Raw genomic sequence first — 12,506 nt, forward strand, 5'->3', positions numbered from 1 at the left:
GGTTTTCCCTTCACTTGAGATTTTCGGGGTGCTTTATAAAAGACAAACAATTTTGGGATGTTCCGCAAGTAGTTTTCACGTATAATTCGCCATCAACAAAATTTTATGGTAAGTAATATATTACTAATAACATAAATTTATTCAACTCTCTAATGAATCGTGTTATTCAGGTGAACTCATTTCATTTACACTGAAAGTTCAGTAATTACCGCACATTGTGGGACGTTCTGCAATTACTTTTCGCCGGAATACCGCAAACTACATAAAGTTGTTGGTAAGTTAAATATTTTATGCATAACAAATTGATGTAATACTCTAAAGTATTGTGTTTTTCATTTGAAATCGTTTGCTGGCTTCCCCTTCAGTTGAACTTTTGAAAGTGCTTCATAAATGGCATTTGTATTGTAATCTGGCTTCGCATTCGTCGCTCGTCACTCCGCCGTCTGGCAGAGCTAATGAAGCGTCAAAGTGTTGAATGGCAATCTCCTGTGCAGAGTTGTATTGGGTGAGCGAGCGTGCGTATGTGCGTGTGTATTAGTGTGTGCCGCATAATAAATAAGCTAAATCCGGCAGGCAGCCAGTCACCCAGAGTTAGTTGGTCCTTATGAAATTGTACACGTGTGAACAATTGAGCGATCAGCGTTTGTTTCCTTCGTGATTTGTGTTTTGTATTTTTATATTTACGCGTCATTGTTCTCAAATGTTTGCTGCCTGGTGTGTGGAAATTTGCCAAGGCTGCTTTTAAAGACGATGACGATGGTAGTGAAGGTGTTGTGCCAAATTGAAAGCCATGTTGCCAACGCAGCCATTAGCGAAAGCCAAAACAAATAAACTGCAGGAAGTCTAAGGACTTGTTCAAACTCTATCTCTCTCTCTCTTTGAGTTTGTCTCGCTCTGTCTATCTTCGTGTCTGCAGCTCTCGGTCTATCTCTTGGAATGCCAGTGGGGCAATCAATTTCATGCTTGCACACACTTTCTCGTATTTACTTTTTGCACTCTTCTTTGCCTGCCTTGCACATCTCTTCATCGCTTCATCTCGCTTACTGTGTGTATTTCTTTCCCATGATTTCGCTCATGCAATTTAATTGTCGCTCACTCACTCACTCGCTCGACTATATTGTTGTAGTTGTTGGCTTTGTTATTCCGCGACGCCATTTTGTCCGTGCACTTTGCGGTTGGCGTCGCTTTAGCGCTTAGTCAACAGCTCAACGTGCCCCTCAGGGTATGCAACACAAATTTTTCATTACGTTCACTGCAACTGCAAACCGTAGACACCTTGCATCTCATCTCATCGCTCTCTCCCTCTCTGGCACTCACTCAGTCATCCCATCGATGACTCTGATTTCTGGTACATTGCGTTTAACGTTTGATGGCAAATAATAACAAAGAGCTAAAAAAATTGTTTGCGCCACTGTGCTCGTAAAAGCATTTGAATTGCATTAAACCCATGGCAATAATGCAATTTTCATGACATTTATGAGCTGAGCACATGCTCGATACTGTCGCCATCTCATTCGCTTATTGACGCTGCACGCAGCCAGCCAAGTTTAAAGTTAACCGTTGAGCAACATAGCGTGGAATGGAGAGGGAAGCTGTATACACTGTCATCGACTGCCGGAAACTGTTTGTTGTCGTTGCTGCAAAGTAAACGACACCGTCAGCAGTTACGTGGGCGTGTCTGTGTGTCTGTCTGTGTGTGTTGTCTGACAGTGAGCACTTAAGTCCGCCTAACTCTCACAGATCTTGATTAGATGTGCCTCAAGCGTGTCACATGCACAACAGCAGCACCAACAGAAGCAGCAAATACCCTTTGTCATTGTCCTTGTCGTTGCCAATCGTTGGCTGATCCATCAGGGCGAAAGCGGATAAATTCCGTGTCATCGGTACAAAAAGATTTCGTAAACAATGTGCCAAGCTTTTCAAATATTACAAATTGAAATTCAATGTAATAATACTTAATAATCATTAATTTAGACATCTTTTTCTTTACCAAATGAAAGTTCTTGACTTTTTATAGAATACAGCAACAAGACTTGCGTCCTGTGAAGTAGTTTATTTATAGCAATTAAATGTATTAATACCATAAACTTAGAGCATAAAATACTTATGCTTGTAAACTAACATCGAAGGAAATAATAGAATGAATTTGTTTTTTTTTTTGGTAGTCAGACAGTTTTGAATAGCAACTAATTCGAGTGACTAACAAACACAGCTACAGTTTAATAACAAACACTTATACAACTTTTGCCTTAGAGAGCAGCATTAGCTTATGCCTACGATTCTATATAGTTTTCAAAATATACTATTAATAGTTTCGGTTTCGGTTTTTGTTTCTGTTGCGGAAATGCTTAGATCTTAATAGTAAGTACAGTTGAGTTGCTTAAAGCTACAAGATGGCGGCATGCAAAATGACAGGTACAGTCACACCTAGCTAATACATAGAATACACATACACACACAGTCACACACTATTTTAGTACTATATTTTCATTCATTCATCGCTAATGATATGAAGGGAGTTTGTTATCTAAGTTTATAGGTTTCTCTCTTGTGGTTTGTTTGCCTAGGTAACATTTTGTTTTGCTCTTTGATTTGATTTTGAATGAATCACCCTGTAGTTTACATTTGATTACACACACACTTAGAAGTACATACACCGTTATTCGTTATGTGTTTTGCGCTCCGATCTGATTTACATTTGCGTTTACGTTTACGTTTTTTATTTGCAGTTTCTCCCATAAGCATGGCTCATAAATTCGTGTTCAGCACTCGTCGTCGGTGATTGTATAACTGCCCCGGAACTCACTCAGCGGCGTGGCATTTGTCGTTGATGGCGTCATCAGTGGAGCCCCCTGAAAAGAGATGGCCAGCGGCAGGGCGGAGGGTGCACAGAGACTCAGTGCGCTCCTGCCTTCGGTCACGGAGCGATAGCGCAGAGGACGACCCGAGCTGCAATGCATAAATAGACCACCGAATATTTTGGTTATTTTACAATATAAAAAATATGGAATGTTGTCCACATAAATGGAGAATTTCGATCATAAACGAGGGGAAACATTTAGGAAAAATGCGTGCTGAGACTGCTCGATTACTCATTACCCTGTAAAGAATTCAATTTTAAATGGGGAAAATGGGAGTACATAAACAAGTAAGTAAAGCGTATAATGTTTTAAACATTTTTCTGCATTTCAATGAGAAGCATTGTTATACTTTCAGGATTATTTAAAGCAAATATTATAGATGCAGTCAAACTAAACCAACGTGATTTGCTGGTTTTCTTATATGTAAGTATTATAAATCATTCTTTTTTCTTTTTGTTGAATTTCAAATTAAGTAACTTCCTAAACAATTCACAGATGCACAGGGTATATTCTTAAAAGGGAGCAAAAACAACAATGGAAAGTGCTGGAGTCAACAACATCGAGACGTTTTGAATGGAGTTTCAATAGTTTCCCATAAGTTTCAACTGCTTTTTAATATCACACATATGTGCATACTTTAGCATAAATACTTGTAAGACTCCACAAACACACATACACACACACATACACATGCATGCTTCAATACCACAAAAGAGTACTTAACATACAAACACACACAAACACATAAGTATCTACCAATGGATTGCTTTGCGCTTCCTCAATGCGACCTTCAACAATAAATTTGTGTATCGAGCATCCAATGGAAAATTTGCAATAATGAATGTGAGAATATATATTACAGTACTTCTATGTATATGTAATCCGATTTATGTATTCTAATATTTACGTTCATATTTTGTATGTCCTTAAATAACTTTTGAAATGCTTCTAAATAAAAGCTTAAAACTATGTTGAATTTCGCTTTTTCGTTGGGCAAAATTATGGAAGCACTAACGGTCTTTATATATGTATTAGGTAAGGTAAGTAATATATAGTATTGCAAAATATTGCAATATTGCACTTTTGGCTAATCCTTGAAATGCCAAAATTAAACACAATTTTTTCACCTCAAAATAAGGTTTTCAATGTCGATAACTTAGTCGTATCCTTGCACATTTAGCTGAGCTTTCGCTTGTTCAGATCCCAACAATTAATACTATCGATTGGCAACAATAAAATATGACGTCATCTAAAAATTGTTTACTTGAAAATTTTCTGACTGAGATCTTAAAAAAATTCGCGAAATTCAGAAAATCCTCGATAACTCAGAAACTACAAGGACGATTTGAATGTCCTTTGGCCAGTTGATAGTCCTATTCTATAAAAGTGGTTTGCCACAGGACTCGTCAGGATATGCAAGGATACAGCCGAGATATAGCTAATTTTCTGTATAGAAAAAAGTACTTTTATTTCGGCTCCTGCAAGGACGATCGTCCTTCTTATTTCAGATTTTGAACTTTCAGGACAAGCACTATCTGCATGCCAAAGGACATCGCTGTAGTCCTTCAAACGGTTACAGTTGATTTTTCAGTTTTTGACCAAATTTTCTATGCCTCCCCCTTGTAAAATTTTCGAAAAAAATGTTTGTGCAATTTTGAAAATCTTTGAATGCCAATCGATAGTTTTGATGCTAGTGAGTAGGAAAACACATGTCCTTTTTGAATTTATAGGGATATAGTGTCAGAATAGCTAAGAAAAGAATGTATTTTTTAGTAAATTAGCCATAACTTGGTCAAATCCAATCAGATTATACGAGGTCACAGCTGGATATGTTTGCTAACAGGAACTGTATCGTTAGAATGCTAGAGATATGAGATCCTCATAGAATTATCGATATCACATAACTATTTAACATTACCAATCTAAACAAGTAAATGTTTTAAAACATAATTTCATTTGTACTTTAAAATGTAAAAAATTAGATTAGTTTATTTAGATTAGAATAAAAATAAATGATTTGGCCGCAACGTATTTAATGAAAATTTGCAGCAGATTTTTTAATAGCATTTTAGCCTTCCACACGACCAACTCCCATCGCATTGAAGGGATCACATTTCACATGTTTCGCCAGAGAATTTGTATTTAGTGCAAAACTCGCCGGATACTAATCGCTGTTCATTCATCAACTTGAGAACTTTTCACACATTGGCAGTCTGTGCGATAAATCGCATTGATTTCATCGCCGAAATGCGAGTGGCAATGGCCAAAAATCAATCATACGTCATGTTGCACATCAATCGCCTTTTTCAGTGGCGAATGGAAAATGGACAATGGCATTGCACACGCTGGCTAAACCGCAATACAATAGCTGATTGCGAGCACAACAAATGTGCTTTAAGCTCATTTTACTTACCGTTCACAGTTGCATTTCAGGAGGCGAATGAAGGCCGCACGAAATGTGCGATTGAAGATGGTATAGATGATCGGATTGATCGTGGAGGAGACATAACCCAGCCAGAGGCAAGTGTTCACCACATGCTCGGGCACTTGGCACTCGGGGCAGGCGGCAAAGATGATGTTGAGTATGAAGAACGGGGACCAGCAAAGCACAAACGTGAAGAACACCAGACCCAGCACCTTGGTGGCCTTCTGTTCGGTGGCCACAGCATTGGCGGAGAGACTGTTGCGTTTCTGGCGACTGTTGAGAAAACTGAGATGAAAAAAAGGAAAATATAAATGACTGCCACTTGGGCTAAGTTATTTGGCTAGCCACTCACCGCAAATTGAGCGTGGGCGTGGCCACACGATTTAAAGCAATCTTAAAGGGGCGCAGCTTGTGGCGTCTCTCCTCCGCTGTCGTTGTTGTTGTCGCCGTCGTCGCTGCTGCTGTTGTCGACGCCAACGACGACGTCGTCACCTGCTCCAGTGGATGATTGCCCTGGCTGTGTATGGTGGCAATGCTGATTCGGCTGGAGCCAACGCTGCCGCCTCCAGCATTTGTGCAGCTCGTTGTGGCAGCTGTTGCGCCTCCGTTTTTGCCGCCTCCATTTCCATTTGTTGCGTAACCCAATTGTGGCTGAGAAACGCTCACGCGCACCGAGGCTCGTCGATTGGGATGGCTGCGGAGAAGAGGGGGAGAGAAATGGGGAAATGTCGTGTAAAACGAGTCAGTCACTTCGCATATTTAGATTGTATTTTGCAGCTACGCGTTGTACTCGCATTTGATATTAGATTTAAGTCTTTTGATTGCGGCCTCCAGACGCCCACGCAACAAGCAACAAGCAGCAAGCACAACAGGCAACAGTTTATAAAATTGACTTTTAATGCGATGTTGGCAGGAGCCAAACGTAATGAAAAACGCTTTGATTTGCCAACAAAATGCGAGAGAGACCCTTTTGTCAAATGCTGGAAGTAAACGCTGGCAATTTAGCGATTTCTTTTTTCTTTTTCAGCATGCGGCAAACTTAAAGCAAACAACGTTTTGGCTTTGTTAATCAAATAAATTGGTGCTAAATTAACTTCTTTATTGAATGTTTGTTGCAAATTGATTTGCTCTTTAATAACAATTTTGTGAGAAACTTTCGGCAATTCCCCAAACTGATTTACTTTAACCTTGCCCCAATAAGTATGCTACGAAAAATGCAATCGCTTACTTTTTTCGTACTCTTTGCTACAGTTTGATTAAAATAGCCATGCACCGAGCACAACTGCCTGCAATTTTAAGTAGTTGTTGGCAGCTGAAAAGTTGCCCCAGTTGACTCTCCACTTGGCCGAGTGTAAATAAATGCATTTGCAAACTGTTTGGGGACAGTTGTAACTATCCCCTCAACAGCTGCCGCCGTGGAAAAGCACTTTGCAGTACACTATGCTGTTTCTTCCTTCCTTGCTTGTTGCCACAACAAATAAAACATGGAAGTTTTTCAATTTTTTGGCCCAGAGTCGGCGACAAGCAGCAGAACAACGAAATAAGCACCCGAGTGGCGTCAAATGTCCAACTAATAATTTGCAAGCGAAAGCCAGGCGACAAAGTTTTTTGTATTCTCTTCCTATGTTTTTTTTTTGGCAGTTGTTGTAGCTTGTTACCTTGGCAACTTTTTTGGGAGCCTGTCTCATTAGAAATTCATATATTTATGCGGCAACTTGTTCGGCATAAATCCGAGGGAATGCGCACGGACGTGACATACAGCTGAGCGGGATATTTCATCTTCCCTTATTTCGTTTTGTCTTCGTTTTGTTGGGTAAGGGAGACGTGCTTAATCGTGGAGTGAGCTTGACTTGCAGCAGCTTTGCTCTCAGCATTTTCTGCTAAATTTGCATTAATGCAAATAGTAACAAAAGTGACAAGAGAGAGAGAGAGAGAGAGCGGAAGAGAAAAGGACGACTGCAGTGTCATTTGCAAAATTTCGGTTGGCATTTTGGCTGAATGCGAAATTGGTGCTTTTTGTACTTTTTTGGCCAACAACATTGTCGCCTGTGACGTTTGAGTAGTTGAGTACTCCACCTCTGGCGTCAGTGGCAGCTACGGCTCATGCTGTGGTTGTCCTCTTTGCGGTTTCCTTTTTGTACTTTATGCGCTATTTATTGTCGCAACAGCAGAAGGAGCTTTGCTGCTTCTTACACACTCAACACAACGCAACGCAACAGAACAGAACACAACAATGTGGCTGGCAACCCGCAGACTCGACAAACAGATTCGTGTTTTCTGTGTTTTCGGTGCTGCACCACATGACGTGTGAGTGATTTATGTTTCCAGCGCATTGCAAGTGCTTGCAAGCAAATTATGTATACGCCATGTTGCGATACACACTTTCGAATGCTCATTTAATTGCACGAAGATGCATAATTGATTGTATCTCTCATCTCTATGCTTATGAATTATTTATTTATAATTTAAAGTTTGCTGTCCATAAGTTGTCACAATAATCGAAGCCTCGCTTCCCTTCATCTTCCTTTCTGTTTTCGTTTTGGACATTCTAAATCCATGTCTACTTCACTTTTTTTTCTCTGAGCTGTATACAAACAAATGAAAGTCATTTGCCACGCGCTATGGGCCAAAAAACTTGTTACCAAAACAAAGCAAAGAATGACTAAAGAAGCAAAAAACCAAGATGAAGGTAAAGGTAACTTTTCAAGTGGCGAAAAAGCCAAAAGCAAAGTCAAAATAAAACTCAATTTGTTGTTGTTATTCGTCTCCGAGTTGAATTCGACTTCGACCTGAGGCTAAAAACGAAGCCAAACCGCTTTGCACTTACAATGTAAATTATGCAAATTTTCTTAGGGAAAGTAGTCGGAAAAGTTATTTGTTATTTGGTATTTTCGCTCTGGCTTGTGGGTTCCGACCATGTAAAACAAATGTAATAAATTTAAAAGCTTGTATGCTTAGCTGATAATCAACTCTCTCTACTTTCTTCTCGGGTTAGGTTTCCAAGTATTCTGGACACACACACACACAGAAGAAAGGTAACTACAATGTCATGGGGTGACCATTTTGTGGTTGTGATTTGTCATTGCCTGAATAAATGAACTGATTGCCATCTTGGTTAATGAGCTTCCAGAACCATTTCGACTCCAATTTCATGGACTGCTCGCAAAGGTCAAAACTCTGTTCAGCTCTGCTCTGCGGTTTCCTTTCACTTGCTGCTGCTGTTGCTGCTGCTGTTGCTGATGGCTAACAAATGATAATTCAACCAGAGCTGGTGACTACAACATTCATCTCTGTATCAGTAATGGCTTACACTTTTCATACATATTTAAGTCATATATACACTGACAGCAAAAAGGGAAAGCACAATAAATAAATCAAAACAAGCAGGAAAAAGAACGCTGCAAAAAAAGAAAAATAAACTATAAAACATAATATTTCTTTAGCCAGAGCTATGCATAACAGTAGAGAAATTCTTTAAGCTCACTTTGAAAAACAAAGGCGAGTAGATTGAAATGTCCAGCGGATAGGAAATGTAACAAGTTTGTGCTGGCAAAACTTTGATACTGGCAAAACTAATTGCCAACTAAACTCGTAGCAAAAACTAAACAAATTATGTGGCAAAAGTAATTTCGCAAAATTTCGAAAGCTAGCCAATAGTCCGCTCAGTGAATTTAATTAAAGCTGATTCAATTTGCGACAGTTTGAGTTTGCGTTTGCGTTCGCGTCATTTGCATTCAGATTGCGCTCGAGAGCAAGTGCATCGCAAACATCGATGCTAATTAAAGTTTTGAGTGGCTACAAACGAGCGAGCGAAAAAGATGGGATGAGACACTCACCTGTCCATGAGATTGGGATTGCCACCGTGCTTGCGCCAGAAGCTGCTCGTCGTCTGTTGTGTCTTGCCGCGCATTGAACTCGTTGTGGCCGACGACAACGATGTTGTTGTTGTTGTGGCTGTTGTTGGCGTCGAGGATTGTCGCAAGATGCCGCCGCCGGCAAAGCGGAAGCTGCTCCGTCCAATGCTCGTGACATTTCGACCACTTGCCCCATTGGCCACATTGCGAAAACTAACGCTGGCCATGCTGCGATTATTTGTTGTTGTCCGTTGCTGCATCAATGCTCGCTCCGTTGGCTCATTGTTATTGGAAGTCATTGTGCCTCCATCCCCAGCATATCGTGTTCTTGTGCCACTTCCTCCACCTCCACTTCCACCTCCGCCTCCTCCGCTGTCATTGTTAAAGTTGCGATTGCTGTCTCCCATGGCGAGGCATTTGTTGTTGCCGTAATTATTGCTGTTGAAGCTGCTGTGCATCTGCAACTGTTGCTGGCTATGCTGCGGGCGAATGGTGAAACGACCGCCGAGCCTAAAAAGAGAGACAGAACAGAACAGAACAGTAAGAGAGAGAGAGCTGTCAGGATCGATGATTTGCTTGATTGCTCGACTGTCTGGCAGCGTGTTGTCTTTTGATTGAGTTAAAGCCAATTTGATGCGCATGACAGCGCATTGATTGCCCTTAACGCAGTTCGTCAACAGGCGACACACTTGCAAGGAAAACTTGCAAGTTTCTATAGTAGAAGAGATGAAATGACTCTTTTGTTTGCCAAGTCAAAGTTATGAGCTTCAATCAACCACATAGCTTGGCACTGAAATTGTGGAATTCACTTTGCAATGCTGCGATGTCTGTGTATTCAATTACTCATACGCCCCGTCTGACGACTTGTTTGAAGCCATTTTCATTTGCGCATAATTTATTGGTATTGATTTGCTTGGTAATCCAATTGCATCTACCGTTTTGACGCTTGCATTGACCAATTGCTCTCTCTCTCCCTTTGGTCAAAGGTGACACAAATCTCAGCATTCCAATGGCCCAACTAATTGCATTTACTCTTACTCTGTTGTCTGTGTCGAGCGGTGTGTGTGTGCAAATGTCAAAGTTTTCAATCCACTTACCGACGGAAGAGCTCGCTCTCCGGATGCTCGGCTGCGAAACGTGCCTTCTTGCGCAGCAAGGGAATGGTGAGCGCATATGTGGAGACCATCATCAGCATCGGTATATAGAATGCCACCAGGGAGCCAAAGACAAAGAACGCTCGATTGTTAATGACACATACATTTGGCTGCGGCATAATGTTCTTCTCATTCACCAGACCTAGAAATGGAACATGAATATTCACGATAAAAGCAAAAGAATGTTGCTGCTTTCAAGCTCACCCAGCACTGTTATCGAACTGGAGACCAACATGGCCATGGCCCAGACAATAGCTATCTTGATGCCGGCCAAACGTTTGGTGGAACGATGCCGAGAGCCGAGTGGATTCCTTATGCCCAGATATCGCCCCAAACTGATGAAGCACATGTGCAGTATGCTCGACGAACAGGCAAGTACATCGCAGGTGACATAGACATTGCACCACGTGAACCCGAGTGGCCAATAACCTGCAAAGAAAACAGAAAAAAGAATTACACAAAACTGCAAGCTGAACAGAGAGAGAGAGAGAGAGAGAGTGAGAGAGGGTGAAAGGAAATTGCTTCACTGAGCTGCCTGGCTGTTGGCTGCTAATGAAAAGCGCATGGAAATCAAAGTTAATTGAAATGGGATTGTGCAGACGAAGAAAACAAAAACGAAAAAGCAAAAGCAAAAGGTAAATGAAAATGCAAAGCGAAATGAAGCAGTAATCAATGCGAAAAGGAATTGTTTAGCTGGATTGAAATTGAAATTGAGCTGCGTCAAATGTAGTTTGAAGCAGCTGCTGCAAGATTATGAATATGTTAGTAGATGGCTGCAAGTTGAAGCAGCAACGCTGTTGGCCAACAAACTCGGCATTAATTAGTACAAATTGCGCTTAAATGCGACGTTGTTGTTATTGGTGTTGTTGTTCGTCTTGTTTGTTACACGCTATTAGGCGCTCTGCGTGGGTTTTTCTCAGCTAATTGTAGGACACTGACGCAGCCAGACAGCTGGTGAGACGGATCAAGAGCCGGCGAGGGGACGAGGTCAAAACAGACAAGCACAGACGCGTCCACTCGACACACACACAGAAGCACACACACCGACACACGCACACACTTGAGAGCGAGAGAGGAAAGCGTTGAATGTAAAAGTCCGGACCCTCATGTCGTATTTAGTTTTATATGCTTGTCACTTACACAGACACAGACACGCACCGAGAAGTGGCGCGCACACAAAGGCATCAAAAGCTGAAAATGTATTTATTACGTATACGACATGCTGTCCGTAAGCTGGGTGCCTCAAGTGCCAGCCAGAAGTGTGGATGGGCCTAAACAGACAACGCGCCTAATTCCAATGTGTCTGTCATTTCAGATACCCTCTAAAGCAGCACTTAAGTGGGCATATACACACGCACACACACACACGATTACAGGGTATTAAGTGACTTTATCTCTTTGCAGCTGCTTGCATAGAAGGTCTGAGGTCATCATGCATCCGCTTTATGCGCTTTTAATGTGAAAATATATTTAAAATTCGAATTTGGCTTATTAATTTTACGACGGAGCCCAGCTGCAATTTATTTCCCAAGCTGACATCAAAACCAACAGCTTTTTGATGCCAAAAAAGCTTAAGCCAAGTTAATGTCAGCCAAGAAAGTGAGACAGAGAGAGAGAGAGAGAGAGCAGAGCACAACACAAAAAGGAAGCAACTAAAAAAATACATGGCTGCAAAGCAAACAAAATACAGCGCGAATGTTTCCTGCTGCCCAGTCGACTGTTTGTTGTTGCTCTAGTTCTCGTTCTCCTTGTTGTTCTTGTTGTTGTTGCTGCGGCTAAGACCACACTTAAGGCTTTTAGTTACATTTAGTTTGCTGTTGTCGTCGTCCTAGTCGTCGTCTACGGACAACTTGAGCGTGAAAACAAAGACCTTGCCCTCTGACACAGCGCTGGCAAGTAAACGAAAAGTGGCACAATGAGAAAGTTGCCACTGCAGCAACGTTTCGCTTGCCACATCGGAAAACTGTTGCATAAAGCGTCGCGTGGCGAATAAAGTGCAAAACGAAAATGTAAACAAAAGACTAAAAGAACTGGCTGCAAAGAATGCCTGAAATTAAAGCAAAACCACAGACACTTTGCAGCTCAGCTCGGTTGCGTCTCAAGGACACGCAGTAATTGAGCGTAGTTTAAGGCATAAATTATGGCGAAATATACTTGTAAAGTTCATCATAGTGGTTGCCAACTATATTCTCAAAAGCTACCACTAAATTAT

At 41.2% G+C, this 12,506-nt stretch overlaps 1 protein-coding gene and 1 long non-coding RNA gene across 4 annotated transcripts in view; one reads left to right on the forward strand and one right to left on the reverse strand.

The window, feature by feature from the left end:
* LOC117576614 (uncharacterized) lies at positions 1-2,833 on the forward strand. Its single transcript, XR_004572957.2, has 3 exons — positions 1-108; positions 171-274; positions 2,730-2,833. It is a non-coding gene; the product is annotated as an uncharacterized LOC117576614 (long non-coding RNA).
* The window catches only part of LOC117576611 (5-hydroxytryptamine receptor 2B), a 27,797-nt gene continuing 17,337 nt past the window's right edge, over positions 2,047-12,506 (reverse strand). For 2 of the 3 annotated variants that reach the window (XM_034261512.2, XM_034261511.2), the window contains exons 3-8: positions 10,499-10,723; positions 10,238-10,436; positions 9,123-9,650; positions 5,639-5,980; positions 5,275-5,571; positions 2,048-2,949 (exon numbers count right to left, since the gene is read on the reverse strand). In XM_034261512.2, the coding sequence (XP_034117403.1) occupies positions 2,763-2,949; positions 5,275-5,571; positions 5,639-5,980; positions 9,123-9,650; positions 10,238-10,436; positions 10,499-10,723 (1,778 nt within the window). In that variant the 3' untranslated portion in view covers positions 2,048-2,762. Of the gene's footprint in view, positions 2,950-5,274; positions 5,572-5,638; positions 5,981-9,122; positions 9,651-10,237; positions 10,437-10,498; positions 10,724-12,506 lie in introns of all 3 variants that reach the window. The other variant, XM_052007326.1, reaches the window with a different exon arrangement.

This window comes from Drosophila albomicans, chromosome 2R, assembly GCF_009650485.2.
Source record: "Drosophila albomicans strain 15112-1751.03 chromosome 2R, ASM965048v2, whole genome shotgun sequence".
Lineage (NCBI taxonomy): Eukaryota > Metazoa > Arthropoda > Insecta > Diptera > Drosophilidae > Drosophila > Drosophila albomicans.